This window comes from Eleutherodactylus coqui, chromosome 11, assembly GCF_035609145.1.
Source record: "Eleutherodactylus coqui strain aEleCoq1 chromosome 11, aEleCoq1.hap1, whole genome shotgun sequence".
NCBI classification, from domain to species: Eukaryota; Metazoa; Chordata; class Amphibia; order Anura; family Eleutherodactylidae; genus Eleutherodactylus; species Eleutherodactylus coqui.
The window spans coordinates 23267557-23283387 of record NC_089847.1 but is presented as its reverse complement, the minus strand read 5'-3'; the positions used below and the strand labels follow the sequence as shown (position 1 = coordinate 23283387).

Genomic DNA, 15831 nt, shown 5'->3' with positions numbered 1-15831 from the left:
ACGGTGACGCGACGGCTGCTGTGCCTGGGCCAGGCCGCAAGGAGGCGCCGGGGCCGGATAGAGATAAGTCCGGGGAACCCAGAGAAAGGCCGGGAGCCGGAAAGGGAAAGCGGGATGTAGCTGCCCGGTATCCACCGACCGCGGAGCGACAGCATCATGAGAAGATGTGCCGGTGAGCTGCCATAGCCCTGCGGTGTGTGTGACGCCCCCTCTGGCCTCATCCCTTACCTGCAGCCCTCTCTCACCTAGGTCTGGGCTCCAGGCCTGCGTTATATAACTTGTGGCTTCTGTACTGAGATGGAACTACAAGTTCCAGGATGCCCAGCAGTGGGACGTTTAAGGTGGCTGTTCGATGCCTATGCAGCTGGCAGACCGGGAAATCGGTGCAGGGCTTTGCGCCGACCCTAAAATCCGCTGAGTATGGGGTACGACCGCGATATTTCAGGGAGGAAAATGCGCCGTGTATATATATTTTTTTTCGTGGAAATCCGAAAATCTGCGTTTCTGTCATTTTTTTTTCTGCTGCTCCCCCTACGCATTACGGAGATATGGCGTAACCGATGCGCTCGCCAGCGATTACTATGGACGACGTTAGATTGCGCCAGCCCGTAGTGTCATGATGCGTACCATGGCGCAGCTTTGTGGTAGTCGGGAAGAGCAGATGACCCCCTCCCCCACCCGGTTCACTCCTAACGGAGCATCCGCCCCAGAATCTGCGCCATTAGTGGGGATTCATCCCGGGCTTTGATGTGGATCCCTTGCGGAATTCACCCCTTCGATCAAAAAGGGTGAAATCTGCCGCAGATCCGTGCTGAGAACCGCGCCAAAATCTGCACCAAAACCCACTATGTGTGAGCACGCCCTTAAGGGGTGTTCAAGTTTTCAACCAACCACTGGATGGGTGAAAACCGATAGATCGTGGGAGCCGACCGCTGGGACCCCCATGATCCTGAGAGCGGGGGGTCCGGTTTTCCCATTGCTCTTCCCTTCCGAGCGGCTTCTTCCACCCGCAGTGACATCACTGAATGCAGTGCAACTGCTCCATGTGCTTCAATAGGGCTGATGTAAATAGCTGAGCGCTTTGTACTTGGCGATCTATGGCAGACCCCTGGAGCGCCACTACACAAGCATGACCGCTGCGCCATTCAGTCTCCTCCTCGCTGCGGGGGCTACAGCAAGGACGGAGGAAGCGGAACCCCCATCTCAGGATTGTAGGGGGTCTCAGCAGTAGTTGCTGCGGGCGCTCATGTGGATCCTCCTGTTTTACCGTATTTGTAGAGTTTGTTGCTCTAATTTCAGCAGAATGCGAAGATGCAGATCTGTGGCCATAGCAACCGTTGTCATGTGAGTTTGACAAATTTGACAGGTAAGGGCCGGAGGGAGAGGAACAGGGTGGAGCAATCTAGTGTCGTATTCCAAAAGGCATAGATAAGTGCCCGATACGTGATATCTGCTCATCTGGACCGCTTGTGCGAGCGCTACATATCTGCACAACCACGCTAAGCGGTTTATCCCAGAACGCCGCTGGTTACCGGGAGATCCGCCTTTCCCTCGGCTTCTCTGGACTCAGCAAAAAGCATTAGCGCTTTGACTCCTGAGAAGTGATGGAGTATTACCAAACGCCCGTGAGAACACAATTATGTCCTTCATGGTGACATCCAGCTTGCAGTTTACTGGAGGTCTGAGAACAGCGCCAAAGTTTTTGCTGAGTCCATCCAAAAAGTTCTGGAGGAAAAGCGGCTAAACTTTTCAGAAAGTTACCCTTCACACATCAGGATTTGGGAGCGGTGGGATTCTTAAAGGGGTTGTCCTAGACTTTTGTTTTTTTGTGAACAACTACGTCCAACCCGCCTCTCCTGGCTCCCTGCATCTCCTGCACCACTGCTCGGTCCTCCGTGCCCGGTGTTTGCATACTGGATGACACAGACTGCTGCAGCCAATAACAGATCACTGGTCAAGCTGCAGCAGCCTATGATGTCCCATAAACAGGCTGCTGCAGCCTATAGGCACGGCGGCTCTGGACACAGCGGGGAGAGGTGAGTAAATGGCTGTTTATGTTGTCGATGGAGAACATAGTATATAACCTCTTGGAGCCCCCTTACAGTTTTTAGTGCCTCAGGGCTTGATGCAACAGTTTACATGATATTGATATGTGCATGTTTTGCACCACCTGCGTACCCCTAATATCCCTAGAACAGATGCCTGCAGCAGACAAATGATCTCCCTTTTTTCGGTCATCTGTAGGGTAGAGCCTGGTGATTAATCAAATTAATTCGCCGTTTAGGAGCCATATGATTTCTGTATTTAGACAGAACTGCAAAACTCAATTTATCTTTCACCGCACCATACACTACATGGAGCCTACAGAATCCCCAGGAGCGCTAGGACGCTGTCCGCTCGGCCAGAAGTCGGCTCTGCCAGGTGGCCGGACGCTGCTCCGCTCGGTCAGAAGTCGGCTCTGCCAGGTGGCCGGACGCTGCTCCGCTCGGTCAGAAGTCGGCTCTGCCAGGTGGCCGGACGCTGCTCCGCTCGGTCAGAAGTCGGCTCTGCCAGGTGGCCGGACGCTGCTCCGCTCGGTCAGAAGTCGGCTCTGCCAAGTGGCCGGACGCTGCTCCGCTCGGTCAGAAGTCGGCTCTGCCAGGTGGCCGGACGCTGCTCCGCTCGGTCAGAAGTCGGCTCTGCCAGGTGGCCGGACGCTGCTCCGCTCGGCCAGAAGTCGGCTCTGCCAGGTGGCCGGACGCTGCTCCGCTCGGCCAGAAGTCGGCTCTGCCAGGTGGCCGGACGCTGCTCCGCTCGGCCAGAAGTCGGCTCTGCCAGGTGGCCGGACGCTGCTCCGCTCGGCCAGAAGTCGGCTCTGCCAGGTGGCCGGACGCTGCTCCGCTCGGCCAGAAGTCGGCTCTGCCAGGTGGCCGGACGCTGCTCCGCTCGGCCAGAAGTCGGCTCTGCCAGGTGGCCGGACGCTGCTCCGCTCGGCCAGAAGTCGGCTCTGCCAGGTGGCCGGACGCTGCTCCGCTCGGCCAGAAGTCGGCTCTGCCAGGTGGCCGGACGCTGCTCCGCTCGGCCAGAAGTCGGCTCTGCCAGGTGGCCGGACGCTGCTCCGCTCGGCCAGAAGTCGGCTCTGCCAGGTGGCCGGACGCTGCTCCGCTCGGCCAGAAGTCGGCTCTGCCAGGTGGCCGGACGCTGCTCCGCTCGGCCAGAAGTCGGCTCTGCCAGGTGGCCGGACGCTGCTCCGCTCGGCCAGAAGTCGGCTCTGCCAGGTGGCCGGACGCTGCTCCGCTCGGCCAGAAGTCGGCTCTGCCAGGTGGCCGGACGCTGCTCCGCTCGGCCAGAAGTCGGCTCTGCCAGGTGGCCGGACGCTGCTCCGCTCGGCCAGAAGTCGGCTCTGCCAGGTGGCCGGACGCTGCTCCGCTCGGCCAGAAGTCGGCTCTGCCAGGTGGCCGGACGCTGCTCCGCTCGGCCAGAAGTCGGCTCTGCCAGGTGGCCGGACGCTGCTCCGCTCGGCCAGAAGTCGGCTCTGCCAGGTGGCCGGACGCTGCTCCGCTCGGCCAGAAGTCGGCTCTGCCAGGTGGCCGGACGCTGCTCCGCTCGGCCAGAAGTCGGCTCTGCCAGGTGGCCGGACGCTGCTCCGCTCGGCCAGAAGTCGGCTCTGCCAGGGGGCCGGACGCTGCTCCGCTCGGCCAGAAGTCGGCTCTGCCAGGGGGCCGGACGCTGCTCCGCTCGGCCAGAAGTCGGCTCTGCCAGGTGACCGGGCGCTGCCTCCGCTCGGCCAGAAGTCGGCTCTGCCAGGGGGCCGGACGCTGCTCCGCTCGGCCAGAAGTCGGCTCTGCCAGGGGGCCGGGCGCTGGCTCCGCTCGGCCAGAAGTCGGCTCTGCCAGGGGGCCGGACGCTGCTCCGCTCGGCCAGAAGTCGGCTCTGCCAGGGGGCCGGACGCTGCTCCGCTCGGCCAGAAGTCGGCTCTGCCAGGTGACCGGGCGCTGCCTCCGCTCGGCCAGAAGTCGGCTCTGCCAGGGGGCCGGACGCTGCTCCGCTCGGCCAGAAGTCGGCTCTGCCAGGGGGCCGGGCGCTGGCTCCGCTCGGCCAGAAGTCGGCTCTGCCAGGGGGCCGGCGCTGCCTCCGCTCGGCCAGAAGTCGGCTCTGCCAGGTGACCGGGCGCTGCCTCCGCTCGGCCAGAAGTCGGCTCTGCCAGGTGACCGGGCGCTGCCTCCGCTCGGCCAGAAGTCGGCTCTGCCAGGTGACCGGGCGCTGCCTCCGCTCGGCCAGAAGTCGGCTCTGCCAGGGGGCCGGGCGCTGGCTCCGCTCGGCCAGAAGTCGGCTCTGCCAGGTGACCGGGCGCTGGCTCCGCTCGGCCAGAAGTCGGCTCTGCCAGGTGACCGGGCGCTGGCTCCGCTCGGCCAGAAGTCGGCTCTGCCAGGTGGCCGGGCGCTGCCTCCGCTCGGCCAGAAGTCGGCTCTGCCAGGTGACCGGGCGCTGCCTCCGCTCGGCCAGAAGTCGGCTCTGCCAGGGGGCCGGGCGCTGCCTCCGCTCGGCCAGAAGTCGGCTCTGCCAGGTGACCGGGCGCTGCCTCCGCTCGGCCAGAAGTCGGCTCTGCCAGGTGACCGGGCGCTGCCTCCGCTCGGCCAGAAGTCGGCTCTGCCAGGTGGCCGGGCGCTGCCTCCGCTCGGCCAGAAGTCGGCTCTGCCAGGTGGCCGGGCGCTGCCTCCGCTCGGCCAGAAGCCGGCTCTGCCAGGTGGCCGGGCGCTGCCTCCGCTCGGCCAGAAGTCGGCTCTGCCAGGTGGCCGGGCGCTGCCTCCGCTCGGCCAGAAGTCGGCTCTGCCAGGTGGCCGGGCGCTGCCTCCGCTCGGCCAGAAGTCGGCTCTGCCAGGTGGCCGGGCGCTGCCTCTGCTCGGCCAGAAGTCGGCTCTGCCAGGTGGCCGGGCGCTGCCTCTGCTCGGCCAGAAGTCGGCTCTGCCAGGTGGCCGGGCGCTGCCTCTGCTCGGCCAGAAGTCGGCTCTGCCAGGTGGCCGGGCGCTGCCTCTGCTCGGCCAGAAGTCGGCTCTGCCAGGTGGCCGGGCGCTGCCTCTGCTCGGCCAGAAGTCGGCTCTGCCAGGTGGCCGGGCGCTGCCTCTGCTCGGCCAGAAGTCGGCTCTGCCAGGTGGCCGGGCGCTGCCTCTGCTCGGCCAGAAGTCGGCTCTGCCAGGTGGCCGGGCGCTGCCTCTGCTCGGCCAGAAGTCGGCTCTGCCAGGTGGCCGGGCGCTGCCTCTGCTCGGCCAGAAGTCGGCTCTGCCAGGTGGCCGGGCGCTGCCTCTGCTCGGCCAGAAGTCGGCTCTGCCAGGTGGCCGGGCGCTGCCTCTGCTCGGCCAGAAGTCGGCTCTGCCAGGGGGCCGGGCCCTGCCTCTGCTCGGCCAGAAGTCGGCTCTGCCAGGGGGCCGGACCCTGCCTCTGCTCGGCCAGAAGTCGGCTCTGCCAGGGGGCCGGACCCTGCCTCTGCTCGGCCAGAAGTCGGCTCTGCCAGGGGGCCGGACGCTGCCTCTGCTCGGCCAGAAGTCGGCTCTGCCAGGGGGCCGGGCAGTGGAGCCAATCCCGGTGAAGGTGCATTAATTCTTCCCGAATATACACCTTGCCACCACTGCTGCAAGCTCCAAGGAGCAGAGGTGCATGGCCTGGCATAATGGGGGTGATGGTGGGGTGGGGGGGGGGGGAGGTTCAACTGGAGTTTGGTAAATGGGCCAGTCAGCTGACGCCTCAGGTCATTCTTTAGGGGTACGTTCACATGTAGCAGAATTGGTGGGGATTTTGACATGAATTTTGATGCAGACTTCACTACTTCAATTGAAAGGGTGAAATCTGCTGCCGATCCACACCAAAAACAGCACCAAACGGCGATATACCTTGATTGTAAGCTCTTGGGGGCAAGTTTATGTGCAGCAGGTGAGAGCCGATCATCACATTTGGGGTCAGGAAGGTATAATATATTTTTTCTCTGGGACGGTCGGTTCTGTTGGGTTTTTCTTTGCCTTCCTCTGGATCATTGGGTCACGGCTCTTATTTCAGGACCCTAGAATAATGACTATTATTAACCCTTTCAGAGCTAGAGACTGTTTGTTTGTTTTTTCCCTTTTCTTTTTTTTCCTGTTCACTCTGAAAAAATCATAACTGTTATTTTTGCATCTATTTCGCCATATGAGGACTTGTTTTTTTTTGTTTTTTTTTTTTGGTGGTATGAGTTGTAATTTTTAAAGGTACCATGTAATGCCAATAACGGCAGATTCAGACGACTTCCTAATGTCCACGGGGGCTGCTGGACTTTAGCGCAACAGATTATTTTGGGGAAAGAAAGTTCGGAAACGTTAAACTTCATTGCCCGATTCCTCTTGTTCCCTGAGATATAAGCCACTGACAAAGCGGCTACTTACCCCCCTAAACACTCCAATGTTCGACTGAGCACGGAGGCCCGGTGGGGAGCAATGTGGCCTTGCAGCGCTTCGGGTTCAGATCTGACTGCGGGTAACATCCGCACGAAGTTTGTATGTTCTCCCCGTGTTTGCATGGGTTTCCTCCAGGTATTCCGGTTTCCTTCCGCACTCCGAAAACCTTCTAAAAGACAAATGTAGATGGTGCGCCCCCTATGGGTACAGGGCCCAGAATAAGCGATGGCAATCTGTGTACAGCATTACGGAATATGTGTGTGCTATATAATCTATAAATATGGTGGAAGCGGGCATCGACTGACAGTTTTTGAAGGAATTTGCTACTGACGGCACCGATGTTCTTTGCTTTTCTACAAACCTGTTTACCTAAGTATTAGATGTACCGTAGGTGAAGCCGTGTTTGTTTATCTCAGCTCTACTACTCCTATATAGCCATAAGGCTCCCTGTAGACGAGCCGATTCTCGTTTACACCAGTGACGTCACCGCTAGCTCGTTCGCGCTCATGCAGCCTGTTTAGATGGGCAGATCCATTGTAGATCCGTTCAACGAGAATCGTTCATTCTTCCACATAATGAATGAGAACGACTGATGATCGATGGTCTTTATGCCTGCAGAACATGATTTTCGTGCCTTGTGAGCCAACGACCGAACGTTTAGGCTCCATTCACACGGGGGAGTTCGGTTGCAATTAAAACCACACCGAAAAGTGCATTCGTAAAACGCTGTGTGTTTTTTGCCAGAGTTCTAGTAAAGTGTTGCAAACTTCGTTGACCCGACCACCTACTTTCTATTACTAGACGTAATTTGATTAGTTAGGGCTGCTGTTGCAGAATTTGGGAGATCTGTTCTTCCCGAAGTCTTTCTTCATCAGCTTGGGAACAGATCCTAGTGCAAAAGAGACGGGAAAACTTGACAAAAATTTCCATAGCGAATGTCTTCGGCCTCCTGCACACTGGCGAGTGCGATATTGGCATGGGATTGATGCCCTGATATCGATCTCAAAATCCTTCTGAAGCCCTGGATGTGAGGTGTTTTTGCAGGGAAACAGTCTTCCTTCCCAGCAGGGCTGAAGGAACCTCCTGCTGTGGCTGTCACAGCTGCGGTAGGAGATAGCGATCTTCTCCATTGATGTCAATGGGGCTGGCGGCAGCACCAGCCCCATTGAAATCAATAGGACAAGATTGCTGAAGGAATCTCCTGCTGCACCTGTGACAGCTGCAGCAGGGGATTGTGATGATCTCCTATTGTTCTCAATAGGGCCGGTGGCAGTGGCTCCGCCACCATTGAAATTAATGGGAGTAGATTGCAGGGGATTCCTTCATCCCCGCGGGGAGTCCCCTCATCACTGAACACTGATAGCACTGTCACAGTGTCCATTGATCAGGGGACTCCACGTTACGGATTTTCAGGAGGTTTGGTAGGAAGGCTTGAAACATAAGCCCTACCCCCAAAATAATCCCTAGCTGCAGGAAAAAAAAAATAATCACGTTAGAAGCGCTGTAATCTCGGGCATGTCTTCTTGCAGATCCCTGGTACTCTCCTTCAGCATTGCTTCTGGCCGGGGATTGAAAAATCCCCGCCTCCTGAAATCACTGCCTCGGATTGGCTGAGCGCTCAGCCAATCAGATTATTTTAATCCACACAAATCCTTGCTGCGGGGAGTCCCCTCGTCACTGAACACTGTGACAGAGCTGTCACAGTGTTCAGTGATCAGGGAGGAAATTCCCCGCAGGGATGAAGGAATCCCCTGCGACAGCTGTCGCAGCAGTGGCAGAGGAACACTATCATCTCCCATTGCTTTCAACGGGGTCGGCCCTATTGGGTACAATGGGCAAGATCGCAAAAAGAATGGACATGCTGCGATTTTGTTTTCATGCTGCATCACAAGCGTTAAAACATTGCACATGTGAAGGGAGCCATTAGAAGCCATTGGCTTCATAAGTTTGCGATCTCTCGCAGCGCTGGGAAATCGTGCCATTTCATCGCCAGTGTGAAGACACGTTTCTTTTAGATGATAAACGAAGTACTGGAGAATCTAACCAGAACTTGGCACCTAATGTTTGAGCACTTCTCGTACGTGTGATATGTTTTGATCGGTAGAGGTTTGGTGTTCAGATCTCATAGAGGTGAAGGTGCAGAAGTCCATGTCTGACGCCATACACCGTTAGCTGAGCGCTCCACCTCTTCGACTGTGAACAACGGAGGATTTCTGTCCCTTCATTTTAGCAATCGGTGGGGGGGGGGGGGGGGGGGGGCTCGGTTTCCGAACCGCACCTGAGACATCTCACCGTGACAGATGTTTTTTGGAAGTTTAGTTACCCTTTAACCCCTTAAGGACCAGGCTGTTTTGTACCTTAAGGAGCAGATACTTTTTAGGGAATTTACTCATGTGGTGGTTTTGCTGCCCAACTTTTTTTGCCATTTAGCTACCAAAATTATTTTTGCAATGTTTTTTTTTTTTTTTAATTTTTAAACTGATGTATGTAATTATGTTTTTTTACTATATGTCCCCCATGACGTCATGTAAGACCTCTGGGGGACATTCACATGTATTTTTTTTTTTCATTTGACATTTTCCACTGTAGCTGAGGCATCCATAGGAGCCCCTGTAGTGACATTATTCACTGGCAGAGCTCATCTGGGTCTTTTAGGACCCTGCAGCTCTGCTGTGCCAGAGGTCACCCGGCGGTCACGTGACTGCTGGCTCCTGTAGTAAAAGAAAGATTTCCACTTTCACTTTTTTAGTACATAGCGCTCATTGAGCAATGTGTACTATATGCAGGAGGAGGCAGAAAGGGTTGAAACCCACTTCTCCCCCCTCCCGCGGGTTATCTCTGTGACTAACAGCTGACAAAACGTCCTGCTCCTGATTGATTGCAGAAGCCGGAGGCTTTAATTCCTGCCGTAATTTCACATACGGCTGGGCTTTCAGCCCCAAACCAGGCGCCGTAAATTTACGGTGCTTGGTCCTTTTAATGGGTTAGTGTCTAGAAAATTTTCATTTGTTTCGCACCTACAAAAGCCCTGTTGGCTCGTGAAATTGATTAATGTTCTTAATATGTCTAGTTTTTTGGCCATCGCTGCTGCAGCTTAGTTTCAACTACTGACCACTACATTAATTCTGGTTTGGACCTATCCACTCGTCATTTCCTTGTACAATAACCCCTCTTAGTTATTAAATGTTGGTTTCATCACTTGCCAGAACTGTTGGATCCACCAACAGCATCGATGGACATTAGCAGCCTAGCGTGGTTTAGACAGTAATTTAAGTAGGGGGTCTTGGCCTACCCAGCCCGAGAATTATGCCAATCTGTTTTTCCTCATGGTGCTTGACATCGTTAACGTGGCCATCATTAACAGTCCATCACTAGTGTCCATTAGACTTTGTTACTTCCTGTTGTCTTCGAGTTGCCTCAGAGTAACGTCTTTCTTTTCTCCTGCAGCTCTTAGACCAACAAGATGCCGACAGATTACACGTGGTGTCATCACAGACCATTGCTGCCAGACACCCATGAAGCGAACCGAACGTCATAGAGGCCCCATTAAAAGCAGGAAGCAACATGAAGCCTGCACACGAACGCAGCCAGGAATGTCTTCCACCAAAGAAACGGGATCTGGTTCAGAGCACTATCAACATAGAGGAGCAGCAACCTAAGGTGGATAACTCCACCACCAACGAAAGCTCACCTAATGAGACTTCAAACTGGCCTAGAGGAGTATTGGTGGCTTCAGGACAAGGACATGGGGTGAGGTATGAAGTGGCCGGAGAAGGGGCAGAAGCTGTCACAGTTGATCAGTATGGAAATCTGTACAAACTCGCTGTGCCACCTACCTTCTCCCCACCAGGCCTCCACCCTGTGGTGAACATGGGGTCCATCCCTCCATCCTTTAACGTAGCATCACCATTGATCCAGCACCCAGGAATTACGTATCCGCCCATCCATTATGCTCCCATCTCCCACACATCCGTGCAGTTTCTTGGATCACCTTATGCTGTTCCATATGCCGTTCCTCCAGGCTTCCTTCAGCGCACCGTAATATCTCCTCCTGCCACATTGGCCGCTTCTCATGTACCCCATTATGTGCCATATAACTCTATCTTGCCTGAGGGAGTGACCCCTCCACCACAGCCTCCATCTCCGCAAACTTTCAGTAAAGTTACCACAGCACAATCTCCGTCTGTTCTCATGGGCGTGGTACCGGTTGATGTTACCAAGGGAAGAGTTCCCGTATTTTATCAGCATTCTTCTCAAATGCCAGCAGGTTATCCTGTACACGAAATGATTCTGGCATGTCCTCCTAATACAGAGCATAATCCAGCTTCCCCCAGCGGCAAAGAAACTTTGATGGCTTCTACCAATGGGTCCCAGAGAGGATCTGAATGTGCCTCCAACAGAAGAGGGAGCCAAGCCGTAGAACAGTATATTCATAACTCTGATGAAGAGATGGCAAGAGGTCAAAATGACAATCTGTTGGACTGTGATACGTACCCAGGCCATGCAACACAGAGGACCGAGGTTGCTCTGATGACCCATAGGAGCACTCCCGATACGGACCTAGAAGTTCAGAGAGTTGTCGGAGGAATGGTTTCACAAGAATACTGTTCACCAACAGTTCAGAGAAAAGAACGGATGAGTCCTTTAAATCTCTCCAATGATGTTAAGCATGATTTAAAGGGAGGACATAGAAATCTTACAAGTTCACCAAGAGCAGATCTTCGAGGTGTATACGGCGTACAGCACGCTCTTAAATATGCAGAGAAAACTACACTTGTTTCGAATGGCGAGTTAGCCCAAGCAACACTTAGTTCTGCTGAAAGGTTGTCATCGGTTGCTCCACAGCACGCCTCTAAAACCCAAGAGACCAGGTCTCCAGAAGTGCATAGTCGAGGCAGAGACTCTCCAGCCACGGGTCCTCCACAACCTCCTCATTCCACTACTCTACCATCACACTTCATGAAGGGCGCCATCATCCAACTTGCCACTGGGGAACTGAAGAGGGTGGAAGACCTACAGACCCAGGATTTTGTGCGAAGTGCGGAAGTTAGTGGTGGCCTTAAAATCGATTCCAGCACAGTAGTTGATATCCAGGAGAGTCAGTGGCCAGGATTTGTGACTCTTCATTTTGTTGTCGGAGAGCAACAAAGTAAAGTCTGTCTCGATGTCCCTCCTGAACATCCGTTTTTTGTGTATGGACAAGGCTGGTCTTCGTGCAGCCCATCACAGACTGCTCAACTTTTTGCACTTCCCTGTCACCGGCTTCAAGTGGGAGATGTTTGTATATCTATAAGTTTGCAGAGTATATCCAAGAACGGTGCATCGCCTGCAGGCAGCGCTTCTACCCATCAGGCTCTGCCGCATCCTATTGAGAAAGCAGTGTTACAGTCTAGGGAGTGCCCAACGGTATCCGAAAGAGATGGCGATAGGCAAAACCAGCTTCAAAAAGATGGTTTGGCTCAGATTTCCCTGGCCCAGGCCGCATGTCCCCTTCCCACAGCTCCGTCAAGCTGGTCAAACACAGTAGTCCAAAGATATAGTGGACAGAGTGCTGAAACCCGACCCTCGCCTTCGCGCCATTCTTTCATTCCGCAAGAGGTGAAGCTGTCCATCGAGGGTCGGTCCAATGCAGGGAAGTAGGATATGAATCTCTGCAAACAATAATAAATTTGCACAGTTAGAGTACAGGGATAATCATTGATGTCGAGGCTGGGTCCCTGCTGCTTGGAGGTATGACGTAGGGGGGCGGTAAGGTCTACCGCACAGACACCGCCCGCTCTTTAGTAAGAAAACGGAGATCTTTTATTTTCTTGGTAATCCTTGGAACCCTATTGTACCATATTTTATACCTATATATTGTGTATTTCCATGCATTCTTGCTGGTGTGTTAAGGATAAGGCACAGCAAAAATGTTTTAGATATCGCAACGGGGTGATTATTTTGAGGAGAATCGGTTATTTTTGGTAAGCGTCTTCCTGGGAATCGAAGCTTCCAGCTATGACTGCCGCTTGTAAATGTCCCATACCTTGCTAAACTGGCACAAACGACAGGTGGTTTAGGAGTAGGTTTTTTTTTTTAGTCTTGTGGTTCTTCAAAGGGGACTTGAAGATGCTAGGACAGTACACTGCATTACCAGAATGCAGTGCATTCTACTAAAGCTTGGACAGCAGGAATTGTTGAGGCCACCCGTAGTAGTAACTGACATTCCCGAGGCCGTGATACAGCAAAGGTTCCTCGGTCACCCAAACACAACCAGAGTGCAATAAAAGGTAATACGTCCTGTTGTAGCATGGACCCTGGCTCTCTCCCGCACCTTGACTTCTGACCGAAAGCTTTACCCGCAGAGACATGTTATCTTATATTCTATATATTGATCTCAGATCTGGAATACACTTGGCGTGTAGTAGTATGCTATTTTTTTAATGACAACTTTCCACACTGCCAAACTCGCTTTAGAAGACACCTGATCCCATTCTGAACATCACTGGACACTACATGATACTCCCAACATTTCCTTCTAAGAAGGCCAGATAAGTCACTGGATAAATTAAAGAACACCCATGTTTTTAATAACCTATATATGCTAGAATAGGAGCAAAAGCAAATACTGTTGAAAAGCAATGTCAGCGCTCAGGTGCATACGGCGCACCAGGCGTGGTGCGCAGGGGGCGGGGCTTAACGCATTGCTCGGTTTTTAAGATGCCTTTTTGGTTTTTTTTTCCCCGAAGAAGCGAAACGTTAACAGTAATGTGAGAAGAAGCGTTTTTTCCTGCCTCAGACCACAGTGTTAAATATCAGATACAGCTTTAGACAGATCCACTTCTGTGCAATGCGTCATCTACAAGTGGAATGGATCATACCACTTCCCTCGGATAAGTAGGGGGGGGGGGTACGTAGGTCATCCCATTCGGTACCCAGAACACACATTTCATCTAATTAACCAATAACCTAATATGCATCCTACAAAGCCTTAGACCTAGGCAGGTGCTTCTATCCTATTATGCTACCTGATCTTTACCAGAGCATTAATCTATATTTTGTTGTGCTTTTTTGTAACTGTTTTAAATAAATCAATTTGTACTGTATATTTGTATTCCAGCTGAGAAGCTTTTTTTTTTTTTTCTTTTTCTTTTTTGTTTTTTCTTTCTTTTTTTCCCCCTCTTCTCTGTACTTGAGTTATATAAAAAATAAAACAACTGTATTTTCGTGCTAAAACACATTTTAACATATGTAAGCATTCTATGTACCAATATGCCTATATAAACACATAGCTCTTTTTCTCTGGGTGTGTCTTACTTTTTCGGGCCTCCCATCAGTCATACTGATGATCCACCGTTCATGGGAGAATGACTTTAACAGGGTTGTTATGGGGAGAGGTTTGCTAAGATAAAGAATTCTGGGGCCAAAATACAGGCATATATGCTTTGTGTCATGTGATGGGTTATGATAGAGCTTTTTCGAGAAGGGCTACAAAGTAAGCCAATCAATAGGGGCTGTAAAGTTGGACAAAAGTGTCTAAAAGTTGCACCGAATTTATCATCCAGCATGAACTACTGCCATAAATTTGGCGCAAATTTAGACTGCCTGGTCTAAATATTACAGGATTCGTTAATCTGTCTCAATGTGTGACATTTAACCCTTTCCAATCCACTGTCTGACGTCTAAAGACATTATAATTTTATGGCTGTACAGCTCTGATGTTGGAAGACGTCCGTCGGGGTTCTCTTACTGTATATTGCCAGCCTCTCTGCTGTCGGAGCCTATCTAATGTGTTACGTCATGCAGTACTGGCTTTAGCCAGCATATAGCGCCAATGTATAACAGCAGAAAAAGAGTAAGCTGCCTAGAAAACCAGGATACAAATTGGATTGGAAAGGGTTAACGCCTTAGTGACCAGCCTATTTTCCAATCCACTGTCTGACGTCGTCCTACATTCTGATTGAAGCCTGTACAGTTCCGATGTCTGAAGACGTCCGACAGGGTATTCTTACCATCTATTGCCAGCCACTCCACTGTCGGAGCCTCTCTGGCGCACACGGACTGGCTTTAACCAGCAGATGGCACCGTTGTATAACAGAAAAAAAAGAGTCTTTTAGGACACCCTGAATCCAAAATTGGATTGGAAAGGGTTAAAAACCAAGCAGATGTCTTCTTTGCATTGCAAGGGCGACGGCTTGTTTTTTTTTTCTTTTTTTGGGACAAGTTGTATATTTTAATGACAGAACTCCGGGAACATATAATGTGTTGTATAACTTTCATTACGTTTTTCGGGTGGAGATGGAAAAAACACTCAAACTCTGCAGTTGTTTTAGGGTTTTGCTATTCGGTAAAGATAACATAAGTTTCTTATCGGATCGGCACAATTACTGCGATACTAAGCTGATATAGATATTAAAAAAATGTCACTACTTTGGCACAATGAAAACAAACTTTAAAAGAAAAACAATTGAATCTGCGACCTGCATTCTAAGATCAATGTTTTTTTTTTATGGGAAGAGTTGTTTTTATTGGTAACCGTTTGAGGTATTTGTCATTTTTGGACTGCTTTCTATTGCATTTTTATTTTTTTTTTGGGAGGCGAACAAAAGAAAAATAGCAATTCTGGCGTTAGTTTTGTAAATTATTTTTACAGCGTTCACTGTGTGCGCTAAATAACAAAATATATTTACATTGGGTCATACCACATTCAAAAACGCCTATTATGAATCGCTTTTTAAAAAACTTCTCTTTGGTATATCCATTTTAAAGGGGGGGAGGAGGTTATGGGAAAAATGCATATATTTTCTTAAAACTATTTCTTTTCTTTAAATTTTAAACTATTAAATAAAATATATTCCTGAAGGTAACTTGAAGATGCTAGGATAGTAGACTGCATTTCTTATGCAGTACATTCTACTATTAGACTCTGCCGGAGGCTTACTCTAGTTGGCTGAGTTACATGGCAGACACTGAAGTCTTTGTCAGGCTAATGGTTGCCATGGGGACCCATTGGTACTTTGCAATCACACTGTGGGGTTACAGAACAACCCCCCTCACCCCATTATTTGCTGAAATGCTGCAGTTGCTATTGTTTGTGGCATGGAAGGGGTTACACTACCAGGATCTGAGGTTTCTCCGCACCTAGCAATTAGAACAGAAGCCTCGCTGTCATTGGTCAGCCAAGCCACTACCTTAGGCTGCCTGTCCATGGCTGAGTTGTCTTTGCGTTCCCTGCGGCGATAATCCGTTGCTATGGAGAGCGCTTTCCCCCCTGTCCATGAGCGGAGAATCATTGCGATTCTGCGCTCGCGGACGGCAAATCGCAGCATGCTGCCATTTGCCGCGGTCAGCCTGTCTGTCAGAGAGGCTGACCGTCGGAGATCCGTCTGCCGGCTCCTGCTCTCGGGCGGCGTGGATCCGCCGCGGGATACTCCAACGCCCGTGGACA

At 52.1% G+C, this 15831-nt stretch overlaps 1 protein-coding gene across 1 annotated transcript; it reads left to right on the top strand.

Annotated features, from left to right (window-relative positions):
* Positions 1 to 13681, top strand: ATXN1L (ataxin 1 like). The gene is made up of 2 exons (XM_066582522.1): positions 1 to 172; positions 9852 to 13681. The coding sequence occupies exon 2, from the start codon at positions 9969 to 9971 to the stop codon at positions 12042 to 12044; it is 2076 nt and encodes a 691-aa protein (XP_066438619.1). The 5' UTR covers positions 1 to 172; positions 9852 to 9968; the 3' UTR covers positions 12045 to 13681.
* The last annotated feature ends 2150 nt before the right edge of the window (positions 13682 to 15831 follow it).